Genomic DNA, 17,176 nt, shown 5'->3' on the forward strand with positions numbered 1-17,176 from the left:
AATAACCCTTCTACAAAAAAAAAAAAAAAAAAAAAAAAAAAAACACAAACAAACAAAGCTTTATTAGCCAAAGCACACGGCGCGACGCCACCACGTGCACTGCTGGTTGCTGGTATGTGTGGCGGCATTCGATTATATAGAAAATACATACAGCAAGTGACCGAATCCCCAGACACCGCCAGCAATGATGGGGATGACACAGCTAAGTAGTGTCTTGGCTGCAGCACAATATGGCCGCAGGGAGCAGTTTTGGCCAGTAAAGCTAAAGGGAACCTACCACCACGAATCTACCTATAAAGGTAGATTGGGTGGTAGGTGGATGTAAGGGACGTGAGGATAGCTCTTTTTAGAGCTAATCCTCACGTCCCCGCTAACTTTTGGGAAACTTTATTGACCGAATATGTAAATTTAGTTATGCGGCTACAGGGGCGTGGAGTAGCCGGCACGAGGCTACACAGCGCGGCTACTCCACGCCCCGGTAGCCACATTACTCCTCCTACCCTGTTGTGTGCGGCGCGCAGCTCCTCGTAGCTGCGCGCCCTCGTCTGACAGGCCGGCTACTGCGGATGCGCAGAACGCCATCATATCGGATGAGGGCGCGCAGCTACGAGGAGCTGCGCGCCGCACACAACAGGGTAGGAGGAGTAATGTGGCTACCGCGGCGTGGAGTAGCCGCGCTGTGTAGCCTCGTGCCGGCTACTCCACGCCCCAGTAGCCGCATAACTAAATTTACATATTCGGTCAATAAAGTTTCCCAAAAGTTAGCGGGGACGTGAGGATTAGCTCTAAAAAGAGCTATCCTCACGTCCCTTACATCCACCTACCACCCAATCTACCTTTATAGGTAGATTCGTGGTGGTAGGTTCTCTTTAAGTGCATTCAATAGCCACAGCGAGAAACAGGGAAGACACCATGGGTGACCACAAATTACTTTGCTCCAACAAACTCTGCTGGCGGTATTTACTAGACCGAACCTATAATGACTGAACTGATATGCAGAGTTATCCAGTGATTCTGGGTTTTGTTAGGTAATTCCTATATCAGATCAAACTCACTTGTGGGCAACAGTCTTTTAGAGACTTAATCAGAAGGCCTCCCCTGTGGTCACATGTTAAGGTAACATTTAATTTCCATCAGAGTAAGTGCGATACAAAAATGCAGTGTTCCCTAAGGATGGGATCATGCTGGAGCCTTTTTCATTATGTTTTAAAACACACTGGGGGTGGTGGAGGACAGGGGGCAACAATATGCGGACAATGGAGAACAGGAGGCAACAATATGTGGATGAAGGAGGACAGGGGCCAACAATATGAGTAGGATGGAGAATAGGGAGCACAATATGAGGAAGGTGCAGGACAGGGTGGCACAATATGAGGAAGGTGAAGGACAGGGCGGCACAATATGAGGAAGGTGGAGGACAGGGCGGCACAATATGAGGAGGATGTAGAACAGGCACCAAAATATGATGAGGACAGGGGGCCACAATATGAGGGGGATGTAGAACAGGGACCACAATATGAGGAAGGTGGAGGACAGGGTGGCACAATATGAGGAAGGTGGAGCACAGGGCGCCACAATATGAGGAGGATGTAGAACAGGGACCAAAATATGATGAGGATAGAGGACAGGGGGGCACACTATGAGGAAGGTGAAGGACAGGGACTACAATATGATGAGAATAGAGGACAGGGGGCCACAATATGAGGAAGGTGGAGGACAGGTTCTACAATATGATGAGGATAGAGGACAGGGGGCCACAATACGAGGAGGATGGAGGACAGGGGGCCAAAATATGAGAAGGATGGAGTTAAAAATATTTTTCTGGATCTTTGGAGGTTTTCGATATTGATGGCTGGCAACAACAATAGAGCGTACGCACTGGCATGAAGACTAAATACAGCCCTGGATGAGACTAATATAAATTCCATCCATTACAATGATGGCTCATGTACACAACTATTCATGATAAGCCATTTTTCTTCCATGTTCATGGACTTGTGTGGTCTGGTCTGGTTTATGAAGGCAGAGCAGAATAGGAAATGTCCCAGAATAAGCAGAATAGACACGTTCCACTACTGACTCGCCTGTCATTTTATTGGATCCTCATCCAGTGACTGGACTTCCTTTTTCTATATTTCTCCAAAAAATAATAATGGGTTGGCGATCACCTAGCACACTATACTCGCCTCCCACTCTTTGGACGCCATCCCGCCCCTCAATAGTGATCAGCAGTGTGCTGCCTGTGCGCATTGTCCGGTCCAGGTACTTAATCCTTTGCTTAGGGCGACGGCGCCTGGGTTATAGAGAGGACTCAACTCTATGATCCAGGCGCCGTTGCCTAAGCCATGAGGTCAGTGCCTGGATCAGTAGATCTTGAGAGCGTGGAGGAGGTGGCTGCAGGGAGCACAGACAGGTGAGTATTATTTTTTTTTGTTTTTTGCCTGTACTTTATACTGCTGGGGCATGTGTGGAGGGCTACTATATACTGCTGGGAATGTGTGGTGGGTACCATATACTGCTGGGGCATATGTGGCGTCTACCATATACTGCTGGGGCATGTGTGGTGGCTACCATATACTGCTGGGGCATGTGTGGTGGCTACCATATACTGCTGGGGCATGTGTGGTGGCTACCATATACTGCTGGGGCATGTGTGGGGGCGCTATATACTGCTGGGGCATGTGTGGTGGCTACCATATACGGCTAAGGCATGTGTGGGGGCGCTATATACTGCTGGGGCATGTTTGGGGGGCTACTATATACTGCTGGGGCTCTTCAATCTATTCTTAATGCAGCAGCCAGGCTCGTCTTTCAGGCCAAACGCTACACGGATGCCTCCAGTTTGTGCCAATCACTGCACTGGCTACCTGTCTCCTTCCGTATTCACTTTAAAATAATAACCCTCATCCACAAAGCTCTGAATAATGCTGCACCTCCCTATCTCTCTTCTCTCATCTCAGTCTATCGCCCTTCTCGTGCTCTTCGATCTGCCAGTGACATTAGATTAATCTCTACCTTAATTCGAACCTCCCATGCACGTATCCAGGACTTCTCCCGAGTTGCACCAATTCTCTGGAATGCCCTTCCCCAGACTCTGAGACTAATACCCACCCTCCAAAGCTTCAAACGTGCTCTTAAAACCCATCTCTTTAGGCAAGCCTATCACACTCGCTAACTGCATGAAATGTCAACTCTCCCTTTACTAATCCATCCTATGTCCTATCTCCCATCTGTTATCTGGCAAACAGCTGATATATACCAAGCTCCAGGCTTCTCTGCAGTCTTTTTCACCTAGGACCCTGTAAATAAGATGGCAGCTGATGGCTGGTTCAAGCAGCAACATCGTTGTTTAGTAAATTATTTATTAAATTATTTTATATTGTTCCCTTATAAAGAATGGCTGGACCATAATACAACTTCTTGTGTCACCCCCTCATCCTCATAGACTGTAAGCTCTTGTGAGCAGGGCCCTCACTCCTATTGTTCCATATGACTGTTTGTTCTTTGTAATGTAATATAGTTATATACACTCACCGGCCACTTTATTAGGTACACCTGTCCAACTGCTCGTTAACACTTAATTTCTAATCAGCCAATCACATGGCGGCAACTCAGTGCATTTAGGCATGTAGACATGGTCAAGACAATCTCCTGCAGTTCAAACCGAGCATCAGTATGGGGAAGAAAGGTGATTTGAGTGCCTTTGAACGTGGCATGGTTGTTGGTGCCAGAAGGGCTGGTCTGAGTATTTCAGAAACTGCTGATCTACTGGGATTTTCACGCACAACCATCTCTAGGGTTTAAAGAGAATGGTCCGAAAAAGACAAAACATCCAGTGAGCGGCAGTTCTGTGGGCGGAAATGCCCTGTTGATGCCAGAGGTCAGAGGAGAATGGGCAGACTGGTTCGAGCTGATAGAAAGGCAACAGTGACTCAAATCGCCACCCGTTACAACCAAGGTAGGCAGAAGAGCATCTCTGAACGCACAGTACGTCCAATTTTGAGGCAGATGGGCTACAGCAGCAGAAGACCACACCGGGTGCCACTCCTTTCAGCTAAGAACAGGAAACTGAGGCTACAATTTGCACAAGCTCATCGAAATTGGACAGTAGAAGATTGGAAAAACGTTGCCTGGTCTGATGAGTCTCGATTTCTGCTGCGACATTCGGATGGTAGGGTCAGAATTTGGCGCCAACAACATGAAAGCATGGATCCATCCTGCCTTATATCAACGGTTCAGGCTGGTGGTGGTGGTGTCATGGTGTGGGGAATATTTTCTTGGCACTCTTTGGGCCCCTTGGTACCAATTGAGCATCGTTGCAACGCCACAGCCTACCTGAGTATTGTTGCTGACCATGTCCATCCCTTTATGACCACAATGTACCCAACATCTGATGGCTACTTTCAGCAGGATAATGCGCCATGTCATAAAGCTGGAATCATCTCAGACTGGTTTCTTGAACATGACAATGAGGTCACTGTACTCAAATGGCCTCCACAGTCACCAGATCTCAATCCAATAGAGCATCTTTGGGATGTGGTGGAACGGGAGATTCGCATCATGGATGTGCAGCCGACAAATCTGCGGCAACTGTGTGATGCCATCATGTCAATATGGACCAAAATCTCTGAGGAATGCTTCCAGCACCTTGTTGAATCTATGCCACGAAGAATTGAGGCAGTTCCGAAGGCAAAAGGGGGTCCAACCCGTTACTAGCATGGTGTACCTAATAAAGTGGCCGGTGAGTGTATGTCCCCTATGATTTGTAAAGCGCTACGAAATTTGATGGCGCTATATAAATAAAGATTATTATTATTATGTGTGGGGGGCTACTATATACTGCTGGGTCATGTGTGGGGGGCTACTATATACTGCTGGGGCATGTGTGGGGGCTACCATATACTGCTGGGGCATGTGTGGCGGCTGCCATATACTGCTGGGGCATGTGTGGCGGCTACCATATACTGCTGGGGCATGTGTGAGGCTACCATATACTGCTGGGGCATGTGTGGTGGCTACCATATACTGCTGGGGCATGTGTGGCGGCTACCATATACTGCTGGGGCATGTGTGGCGGCTACCATATACTGCTGGGGCATGTGTGAGGCTACCATATACTGCTGGGGCATGTGTGTAGGGGCTATTATATACTGCTGGGGCATGTGTGTGGGGGGCTACTATATACTGCTGGGGCATGTGTGAGGCTACCATATACTGCTGGGGCATGTGTGTAGGGGCTATTATATACTGCTGGGGCATGTGTGTGGGGGGCTACTATATACTGCTGGGGCATGTGTGAGGCTACCATATACTGCTGGGGCATGTGTGTAGGGGCTATTATATACTGCTGGGGCATGTGTGTGGGGGGCTACTATATACTGCTGGGGCATGTGTGGGGGGGGTACTATATATACTGCTGGGGCATGTGTGGGAGGGTACTATATATACTGCTGGAGTATGTGTGGGGGCTACTATATACTGCTGGAGCATGTGGGGGGGGGGTACTATATACTGCTGGGGCATGTGTGGGGGGGTACTATATACTGCTGGGGCATGTGTGGGGGGGTACTATATATACTGCTGGGGCATGTGTGGGAGGGTACTATATATACTGCTGGAGTATGTGTGGGGGCTACTATATACTGCTGGAGCATGTGGGGGGGGGGGTACTATATACTGCTGGGGCATGTGTGGGGGGGTACTATATATACTGCTGGAGCATGTGTGGGGGGGTACTATATATACTGCTGGGGCATGTGTGGGGGGGTACTATATATACTGCTGGGGCATGTGTGGGGAGGTACTATATATACTGCTGGGGCATGTGTGGGGGCTACTATATACTGCTGGGGCATGTGTGGCGGCTACCATATACTTCTGGGGCATGTGTGGCGGTTACCATATACTGATGGGGCATGTGTGGCGGCTACCATATACTGATGGGGCATGTGTGGCGGCTACCATATACTGCTGGGGCATGTGTGGCAGCTACCCTATACTGCTGGGGCATTTGTGGGGGCTACTACATACTGCTGGCACATCTGTGGGGGCTACTATATACTGCTGGGGCATGTGTGGGGGGCTACTATATACTGCTGGGGCATGTGTGGGGGGCTACTATATACTGCTGGGGCATGTGTGGCAGCTACCATATACTGCTGGGGCATGTGTGGCGGCTATCCTATACTGCTGGGGCATTTGTGGGGGCTACTACATACTGCTGGCGCATGTGTGGAGGCACCTGTATACTGCTAGGGCATCTGTGGGGGCTACTGTGTACTGGGGTATGTGATGGGGCTACATATATACTGGGGGACATGTGCTGAGAGCTTGGGGCTACATATATATTTGTGGCAAGTGCTGGGGCTACCTATATAATGGGGACATATGCAAAGCTTCAAATATACTGGGGTGCTCTGGTATCTAAATCAATTGATGTATACTGGTGTTAAATATGAATTAAGGGAGGAAGTATACAGTAGTAGATATTATAGTATGAGGGGGTCGCAGTGTATTATCAGTATTTGCATGGGGCACATAGTGGAGCACTAGTTGGACGAAGTGTGAAGATGTTCCCCAGCGGCAACAATCACCAAGGTGGCAAATTCTGCAGTGATAATGGGAGTCATATTTGGGAGTTGTTTCCATGATGTTCTCTACCTGATGGAGAAGGATTGGCAACAATGAGGAGACTACAGGAAGAGGGGGATGGACCAGCCCGACACCAACATAGAAGGAGACAGTAGCAGCCTAACAGCAAGTGATGTCTGTGCCTGAGTGCAGCCCAGATGTGCAGGACATGTAATGCTTTTATATATTTTTGTGGTTATTGACTGCTGATATATATTGATGCTTGCAGTATATTCATTTTTGGTATATATTTATATGAGCAGGATATTATGTGCTGTGTATTCATTACTGGTAAATATTTATATGTGCGGCCTAGTCGTTGGTATCTATGTGTTTGGTGTATTCATTGCTGGAATATATTTATATTGCTATTGGTGGTATATACATTTTTTCAGGTGTATATCTATGGCTACATTCACATTAACATATGCCCGCCGGGCTGTAGCACAGTAGGTCTTTTTCCCCTGGTACGGAGCGGCACAATGCCGCACGTGTGCTTCTGCACTCTACCGCTCCCTGCGCCCATTGCTGGCCTATGTGGGACGTATATACATCCCACAACGGTCGTGTGAATGTAGCCATTTCTGCTGGAGGGACATATTTTTCTATTAACTACTGATAGGACTTATTGTAGATGATCCCAAAGCAGTAGACCTTCTAGATTTAATTCTTATGTTTTTTTTTTTATTGGTGAGGAGGGGGATTTCATGTTTCCCTGCAGCCCTTCAGGCAACGGCACAGTGACACAGATACACAGATACATTGTAGGCCCTGTTCCCTAAAATATTCCATAGTTTATCACACCAAACAGAGCCATAAGCGCCATATTATAAAATATTATCCTGCGAGAGTCGTACAATATGTTTATACCATATATAGCCAGACTGCCCCCCCGTGTATATAGCCAGCCCCTCCACAGTATACAGGCAGGCAGCCTGCTTACCCAGTATATAACCAGCCGGCCCACCCAGTATATAGCCAGCATGTCCCTCCCCAGTATATAGCCAGCCAGCCCCCGAGTATATAGCCAGCATGCCCAGGCCAACCCGGGCAAGTGCTGGGGTACTGGAGGGGCCCACTCGGCATATGGCCGCTGTATACAGTCACCTGAAAGGGGCTTTAGGTTGAAGTGTGATATACTTATATTACATTCACATTTTTATTTCTGTCAAAATGAAGAAAATTGTCCAGTAACTGAGAGGCTCTCCCTCCGTGTACCAGCACAGCTCTCCCTCCGTGTACCAGCACAGCTCTCCCTCCGTGTACCAGCACAGCTCTCCCTCCGTGTACCAGCACAGCTCCCCCTCCGTGTACCAGCACAGCTCTCCTTCCGTGTACCAGCACAGCTCTCCCTCCGTGTACCAGCACAGCTCTCCCTCCGTGTACCAGCACAGCTCCCCCTCCGTGTACCAGCACAGCTCTCCTTCCTATGACACACTTGGGCCCCTCATTGCCTTGCTGTGCTGCAGATGTTGTGTCAGAGGTGACCTTGACAACCGCGTTACAGCTAGCAGCACGGCCCATTTCACCGCTCAGGGTTGTAAGGGTATGGAGCGCCCCCTTTCGCTCTACGCACTTGGTTTTGCCCAACTCTCTGCGCGCTCCCGTTTTGCGGGAGCAGGAAGCGCGGTGGTAGGCGCGTGACCCGGTTGTAGATTGGTCACACGCACGACTTTTGTTGTGGTAGTTCCTCCCGCTGTCAGTGAGTGGAGGGAGTATCCGGTAACATCAGCCACTTTTATCTATCAATGTCTCCCTGGAGAGCGGAGACGGGAGTATAAGTAGCTGCAGAGGTAAGTGCGGGGTGTGTCTCCCGCCCTGTAGTGTCAGACATAAGCTGCTGGGACGTGTAGTACTTCAGCGTGTGGCGCTGTCTTGCCATCAGGGGGCGCTGCTTCTACTGGAAACTTTTAGTCCAAGTGTTGGTGGAGTCTCCGTGTATTCGCGCTATGGTCACCCCGCGTGTACCAAGTACATAATAAGGGAGGGGTGTTTCTAATGATCCATCACCACATAACTGAGTACAGTGCGGGTACAGCTATATCCTTGTTTCCCTTACAGCTTTTATCTCAAATATCTCTCTATCCATTGCTTATAATGTCTGCATTCAAAGAGGGCCCTAAAGCAACTACAGGTCTGATTGGATCTGTGGTTTAGGGTCTCAAAACGGCCCTTATAAGCTCTTGTGGGAGCAATGTAGAAAAATAAATGTATATATACTTACCTAGATGAGAGTCCCATGAGGCATTGGACACATTGGATTTCTGCCCCACACTGGTACTAGTACAGGGCGATCGGGGACACTAAAACACAGGTCCATAAGAACCTGTGGCCGGTTTTGTGTCCTGAATCACCCTGACAGGTTCTCTAAGCGTGTACTCACCTCTTCATGAGATGGAACTTTCTCATAGGGAGACTTGTAGCTCCTCAGAGAGATTACCAGGGTAAACACAATCCACTCATAGGGCCACCCGTAGTGTACTTACCTGATGAGGATTTTCAGGTCACTTTATAAGGTTCCCAGGGATATCTCTTCTGTTTCTCTACAATCTGTCATTTAACGTTATGCAAATGAGATTGTTGGTGCACAAGGGGCGGGGCCATTCCTGTAGGTGCACCTCCTATGATGTTCAGCAGCACCTTTCTCTCAGTGGGACACATGTCTCTCTGCATTATGTGTGAGGCTTTTCCTGTGTTCTCGTTTTTTTTTTTTTATACTCTTTCTTAGTTACATTCTTATCAAATTTCAAATTTTCACTTCACGGAAACCTCACTTTAGTGGGTCCTTATGCTATTTGGTGTGGCATCACATGGTATCCACCCCCACTGCAACACAGCGCCAGCAGGGAACTAGCAGCCCCACCATTATCCAGACTGGCAGGCCAAGCCCTCATGTCCCCACCAGCACCGCACCACAGAAAAAGCAAACACCATGCAATACTGCACCATATGAACAGGGCTTGAGTGCTCACCGATCCATGTGGTTTCACCTTTCACGTGGTGCAGTAATGCAAGTGCTGCAACATGTTGCGCTTTTTAAGAGCATCCAAAACGGAAGTGGAAGGAGCTTGGCACAAACCCATATGCGTTTCTACTGAAAGGACAAGCCCCTCCAACTTGTGTTTTGGATGCATTTAAAAAGCTTCCAAACGCAGAATGTCCAATGGGTGCAGGGGGGGTGCAGGTCCCTGCTGACGCTGCAGAAGCAGCGGGCACCCAATAACTAAAACTAGGTCACTGTGAAGTGGCTTATGCAATTTTTGTAAAATGTAGCTGAGAAGCTTGAGTTTGTTAATGTAACCTAGGGGCAATAGACCATTGTATGATGTGTGGATGTATGCTCCAGATCTTTCTCCAAATGTTGGTCTGGTTAAAGGATAAATCGCAATTTCAGCGCTTCCCTGCCAGAAAAGGGGCAAAGAACCACTGATAATTTTCCCCCTTTGTGCCTGTGTGTCTATCTTTACTTTTTTTTTGCAGCAATTTCCTGGTGTGTTGTCATAGATAGGAATCTGAGTATGCCTGGGGGTGGTATAGAAATGTACCTAATAAATCACACAAAATTGGGGGATGAAGTAGGTGCAAATCAATGAAAACATATGTCTTGCACAGATACATTAGAAACCCTGCAATAGACACACAACGGCAAAAAACATCTTGCCACCAGGACATAGGCGCCAATATAAATATACAAGTCTCCCAATGACTCTAACTCTGTGAAGAAATTAGGTGCACCAGCAGGTACAGCCCAGCCCCTAAAGCACAGAGAAGCTCATTTGCATAAAGACACAAACATAGTTTGCTCCAGAAGACAAAACGGAAGAAGAATGGAGATGCAACGGATGGGCAATTGAAGCTGAAAGAAGTGAAAGAGCCCTAATACTGCTTTAACTTGTGCTGTGATTTGGGAGGCTTTCTTTCAGGGTATAACCAGACATATTGGTTGTGCTGTAGTTTTTTTGCCTGAGTATATCCTTAGTGTGTAGTGGCATGTGGCTTTCTAAAAGCTAGCACAGCATAACTTACTCTAATGCATCTAGTGCCCCCAGCACATGGACTGAGCACCGCCTTACGACCCCTTCTCATGGGCATAATCATTCCTGGAAGCTTGCCATTATACACATAGCTCCTGTCTTCCTGCTGTACTGATAATATGATCAGTGTACCGAGCTGTAGTGTCCCAGGATGGAGGGACTGTATCATATAGGACTAAGATCAAGGATCTGAGTCCTGGGGCAGTGGTCAGCACAGGCAATACAATAGTCTTATTCTGATTATTGGGACATACTACACCATGTATGGCTGCTACCTAGCAACAGGCACTTGATGTCTGCTTGAACAATGTTCTTTCATTATGTGTGTCAATGTTTTTTAACAATTTGGTGTTAGAATTTCTATTCAGCTTCTTCCGCTTTTATAATTTTGAGTCATTTACTTGCTATTCATGATATACATGAAATAAACATCACAGTCATCTTATATCTAATTTCTGATTTGCAGGTGTGGATGAGTATGTACCATCGCAGGAAACAGCGGTTCTCTGAAGGAACTTGCAGGCAAAATGCTGTGGAGAATGAGGAATCCAGTTCAGGGACCGCAGTCAATGTGGATCATCCAAATAGGACTGATAATGAAGATTTATCCATTGTGATCTCTGATGGCGACGATACGGTATGTATTCTGGCAGTATAATTGATAGCTATTAAATATGGCAGTGAGTATAAATAGCCTTTACATTCCTAATAATATTCTGGTAGGTTATCCATATATAGGAGTAGATAGAAAGGAGACGTGAGGGAAATCTACCATGAAAGGCAAAATAAACAACTTACTCACACATCCAAGCAGTGATAATCTTATAATTTTTATCCATGGCCTCTTTCCTTTTAAAAAGAACTTTTAAAATTATGTTAATGACATAATCACATGTGGCTGCGGCATTTAAATGGCTGTAGGGAGATTCACTCTGCTTACATACGGGACTTTACAGGCAGTGTGCAGCCTATACATCAGCAATGGCTGACACTGCTAATACCCTCTGGCGTGCAGCGAGACTCACACCCCATATTCCACCACTGATCGGCCTCTCTCCTGCCTCACTACAGTGCCGCAGCTCTTCTAACCGGCTCACCCACTACTTAAGGCATTTTATCCAAGACCACTGGACTAGGTCTATTAGATCCCACCTCAGCCGAGCATATGTGAGTCTCTACATAGGTCCAAAAGCAACATACACTGGATGCAGAGGAAGGGGACAATTTGTCCTCGAAACGCGTCGTCCATAAAAATAAAGCCTTTAGCACACATCTTGGACTTTACTGTTACATTTTAGTTCTAGGGGCAGCGCGCACCTATATACCTGTGTTTTTGCACCTACTTTTCTATTGTTCCTTACACCGCCAGTGTCCCACTGCGTGTCACGGGAGACGCTGCAGCCCGCCAGACTTACTACTAACCTATTCCACCAGTTCATCTGAACACCATCAATCTTCCCATTACCTCTAGCATCAGGCGCCACGTGTTCAGTCCTTTAAACTACTGCTAATACCCTGCAATACATGAGTATTGCAGAGTATTATACTGAACAAGTGATCGATTGCTTGTTTATGGCACAAGTAAAAAAAAAAAAAAAAAGTTTTAAATAAAGTAATCAAAAACCCTCAAAGCCCTGTTACACGTAGCCGGAGGGTTGCTGAAGAAAGAAGAGGACCAGCGGGGGCGTCAGAAAGGTGAGTACAGTGTTTAGTTGTTTGTAAAAATCTGTTACAGCAGTGGTTCTCAACCTTTCTAATGCTGTGACCCCGCAATACAGTTCCTCATGCTGTGGTGACCCCAAACCATGCAACTCGCAGTAAAAACACAGTAAAATTGCGGCTCTGATGGCTTTAGGCGACCCCCGGTTTTGGTCGTTCGACCCCCACTGGGGTCCCGACCCACAGGTTGAGAACCACTGTGTTACAGCATTGATGTTTTTTCTACAACCCCTCCCCCCCCAAAAAAAAAAAAGTGAATAAATTTTCAGCAATCGGGCATAGCCACCCCAAAATGGCACCACTCAAAAATGCATCTCATCCTGCAAATAATAAGCCCTTGCATGGCAAAATTAATGGAAAAACAAATATTTTATAGCCGAAAAAAGTATGCAATAAACCAACTAAAAACCACTAAATTCTATACAGAAAAACTGGCTAATGCATGGACCTCCTCCCCTTCTGTGCCTCGTTGTGCACCCATATAACCAGTAACATCCACATGTGGAGTGTCTCCATACTCTGGACAAATTGCATAACAAATTTTAAGATGGGCTGTTTCTGATAGTTTAAGGGGTGTAGATTTGAAAATGGGTTTATATAGGGCGTTTTTTTAATATTCTATATTTCAAATTTTCATTAAAAAGAAAGATCCCCAAAAAAGTCAATTCTGAAATCTCCTTGAAGATACGGAAAACCGATGTTCTATTTTAAAGCCGTGTGACATGAAAATATATTTTCCAGACATTTCTAAAATTTTGAAAACTTAAAGCAGAGGTATGGGAAATGTTATTCAGCAACGCATTTAGGTGGTAAAACTATCTGCCTGAAAATGGCAAATTTCTCAAAAAATTCATCATTTAAAAAAAAAAAAAAAAAATTTTTATCAGCCAAAATTTACTCTGATAAGTAAAAATGTTCAAAAGTCAGAAATACAAAAAATGGGACTGAGCCTTAAGAAAAATCTCATGGGTTGCACACAGAGCAGTGAACGGGAGTATATAAAAATATATGGCAGGGACATTCCCTTTGCCAGCCGAACACCCACATCGGAACTAGTTTAACTATTACAGTTCCTGCACAGCTTTTCAGCCAGGAGAAGAAACGTCCTTGCATTCTATTTCTATATAATGGAGGGTCTCCCGTCCACCGCGTGCAGCCCGTGGGATTGTGCCACCGTATGGCACGTTTACACTGGCTGCACAGGTTTGTGTGAAAAAGCCCTAATGTAGAGGACCTGGGACCAGTACAGTACAACTGCTCTTAAGGTCGCTGTGCTCTATGTCCTTACCCCAACGCATACAACCAGTGTTAGGAGTCAGAACACAGGGTGGAGCGGCAGGAGAGCAGTGAGAACTTCCCAGCTGCACTCACTGCTAACCGGCCTCCTACACCAATGATCTGCCATCCGTTATGGAAACTCTCATTGGAATCAGCATGGTGACTTTCGGCAGGGTGCGGACCGCAACTTATGGCTTTACAGGCCGCCTGTTGTCATCCTTTTCTAGGCTTTTAGTTGAGATGAATGTGGCTGCACTTTATGTACATGCTCAGTAGTAAAGCTCCTCCGCCACAGATGAGAGGAATAAGGCGCTGAGATGGAATGCTGGTATTTATCTCAGCACTGCTAGAGGAACCAGGAAAACAGTTCTGTAGAGTCGGAGTTGGTGAACATTTTGGTGGAGTCGAAGTTGGGGAAATTGAGTTTTGAGTTTGGCTTACGAACTCCACAGCCCTGTTACAGATTAGTTGCATGGGATCCCTTATTTCTTCCCCGTGTAGTCACACCTGATTTCTGTTACTAAGAAATATTCCAATTAATTTTCATCATTTGTATTGTTCATGCTTGAGCAGATGTTCATCCCTCCACGTCTGTATTACATTCAAACTATGTCATCTTTCATCTGATTCTACTCCAGAAGGATTTATGTGCTTCCCAAATTATCAATGAGAATGTTTAACACCTCGCTTTTACATTCCAAATGAAAGGTGTTAGACTGCGCTTTTAATATTACACAAAGATGAAAATAAATTGTCATTCCAACACACACCCATCTGCTAACAAGGAGGTTTAATGCCCAATTAGCTTCATGCAAAGCTGACAGTACGTGGAAAGACGTGAAGTAATTTCATTATGGTTTGTGGCAATATACGCCGTACAGAGGAAAGCCGGGTTTCTTCTGTTACCTGCCTTTTATGTTTCATCCTATTACCGTAAAAAAACATGTTTATGATTGCATTGTTAATGAATTGGCAAAAGTGTTTTGTTAAGAAGAGGATCCTTTTAAGAGGTACTTTCTCTGCAATATCAATTAGCACTCATTATATTTTGGTAGGTGGGCATACACAATGTCACATGTGCTACATCTCTAATTCCAATTTAGGATTTTGTGTTAGTCCAATGATCAGCACATGTGAAAGGGGTTGTCATAACGTGACGTTTGCGCACAGGGGGTGATCACGTATACGCTTCCAGAGAACCGAATATGTGATCGGGCCGTGGCCCGTCCCCTGTGCGCTAGCCTCATGTTATGTTACGGCCTCAGTGTGGAGAATAATTGGTCAGGGTGAATTCACATGTGGCAGTACCACATACATTTTCAAATGTATCAGAACAGTGGAGAAGAGGAGATTTGCCTGATTACATAGCTGTTAACATTGTGTTTACAAAAGAAATGTTAACATATATGTTAACACTTAACTAACAAATGCGGTAACATTTCGGGCAGTTTCTATATTTGTAGATGAGGGATTCTTATGGAAGTATTTGATTTGTAGTTTCCACATGCTCTGGGTGAGAGTATTGGGATTATACCATTGTAGCACTATGCCTTTTCCTACAAGAAACAGAAAATTCTGGCTCATGTCTGTCGGACATGAGTCAGATAGAGAACCTTTTACTTGTTTCCAGAATCCTTTCTTTTGGAGGTCATACGCTACATAGGCCAATAGTCTGCTTCCAAGCGGCTTCATATCAGACAGGCAGTGTTGGGCATCTATCCCATTGTATATGGTCTGTCTTCTGTGAGATAAGATGGCTATGGATCTCAGATATCTGTCCTCTGGGACCTTGAGTATTGTATTCCCCTGTAAGCAGGGGGTACATGTAGATCGGTAATGAGGCGGCCGCTACCTGGTCAGTTAGTGCATATAGAAGTTGGAAATAATGAAAGAACCTTACTAGAAGCATCTAAACTGCAAGAGAATGGTAATAGCCCGTCATTGAACTAGACATTAGTCAATAAGTGCATCCAGGTGGTTCTCCAATCCTCCACTCACTATTTTGATGGATCTGTAAGGAAGGCTTTATCCTCTGCCTTATTCCAGCCCCTCTGCAGCCATTATTCTCCTCACCTGTTTCTGTTTTCTTCTTCCCACTGTCATACTGCATTTACCTTGGGTTTATGTAAGTGACCTTAGTGTTAGTGACCTTCGTGAAGACTCTCTTATAACCTGCCTGAGGCCCTTAGGGTGATGACACACGTCACATTTTGAAAACGTATGCTTTGAAATGGTCCAAAGACGTGTGGCATCACCCTTACTGTTTGAGCCGCCCCAGACAGTCATTATAGCTCCTTAAGCCTAGTCTTCTCCTTGTCACTAATGATAAAGATGTATTGTCAATTTCCTGCATCTACTTTAGCAGCATTTAGATGACACTCCTTGAAGTGTGAATAAATCTTGCAGCTATAACAGAAGATCTTAGAATCTGTAGCTCAAAGTGTGAAAGAGGGGTAAGATAGTGTCATCGTAGGATTCACCTTGTTTCCTTGTCATGTATGAAGCTGGGGGTGATTTCTACTCCATCCATGTGTTGCTTTCTGCACAAGCCCTGCCCTGTCTGCTCAGCCATGGGGATCGCTTTGAGGAGCTATTGCATTTCCATCTACACAGATGATTAAGAACTGCAGGATTTGTAAGCTGCGCCGTTTATAGCTGGAATCCTGTAGGATTTGGGCTGATGTACGAGAACGGGGAAACTGCTAAGCATATGAAATGTGTTAAAGGAACACTTGGGAGCTGCTGGAGAGAAAACGCATGCACTCGGCAAGACGTGTTTGCATTTTAATGGCCTGCAAGAGCAATTATTAAATTTCTTATTCATTAAATGATAAACACAGGAAGGCAGCTGTGCCATTTAAGAAATGAGAAGAACGAACATTGCCGAGGCGCGTTCCTGAATTATAATATCACAACGCCGGCTGGGAAAAAGTGCGCTTGGAGTCCTCAAGGTGGCACCGTTGCCCCATGTCTATCATGAAATACTTTTCATTTTTCCTATATAAGATTGAAGTTTACTTGTTTTGCTTCTGAATTACCTAGGGATATGGTGGCAGGATTCCAAGTTTTAGATATGTTGTATTACAACTAATCCGCATTGTATAACCCACTAGTCCTTACACAAAACAATAGAGATGTAGTTCCTTAATTTACATACACAGGTTCGTTTCTTGAGATCATAATTAATTTTAATTTTTTTTATTTTTGGAATAACCTGCAATAATGTGGCTAGCGATCAATGCTTCACTACATGTGTGAAGGCTTCATAACCTCATCCACATAAGGCCCAGTTCACACCTGCACCTATGCTTTCTGCTAAACTAAAAAACTAAAAAAAAAGTAATCATAATGTCTTCCACTTACCGTCTATTCCACAAAGGTGTGAACTTAGCCACTTAAAAAGGGTACTTTTTTAATATGAAGTTATCCATAGAAATTTTATCACTTTCCATTCACTTTTATAGAAGTGCAAGACATGGCCAGTTACAGCGCATAAAGAGGGAATGAATGGCTGT

The 17,176-nt window shown here is 45.6% G+C and overlaps 1 protein-coding gene across 6 annotated transcripts in view; it reads left to right on the plus strand.

The window, feature by feature from the left end:
* Positions 1-62: 62 nt before the first annotated feature.
* Positions 63-17,176, plus strand: part of UIMC1 (ubiquitin interaction motif containing 1) — a 66,879-nt gene continuing 49,765 nt past the window's right edge. For 2 of the 6 annotated variants that reach the window (XM_072146237.1, XM_072146242.1), the window contains exons 1-2: positions 8,112-8,423; positions 11,131-11,301. In XM_072146237.1, the coding sequence (XP_072002338.1) occupies positions 11,137-11,301 (165 nt within the window). In that variant the 5' untranslated portion in view covers positions 8,112-8,423; positions 11,131-11,136. Of the gene's footprint in view, positions 106-8,108; positions 8,424-8,639; positions 8,663-11,130; positions 11,302-17,176 lie in introns of those variants that run through there. The other 4 variants (XM_072146239.1, XR_011854862.1, XM_072146241.1 and 1 more) reach the window with 4 other exon arrangements.

The sequence above is a fragment of the Engystomops pustulosus genome, chromosome 4 (genome assembly GCF_040894005.1).
Source record: "Engystomops pustulosus chromosome 4, aEngPut4.maternal, whole genome shotgun sequence".
Taxonomy (NCBI): Eukaryota; Metazoa; Chordata; class Amphibia; order Anura; family Leptodactylidae; genus Engystomops; species Engystomops pustulosus.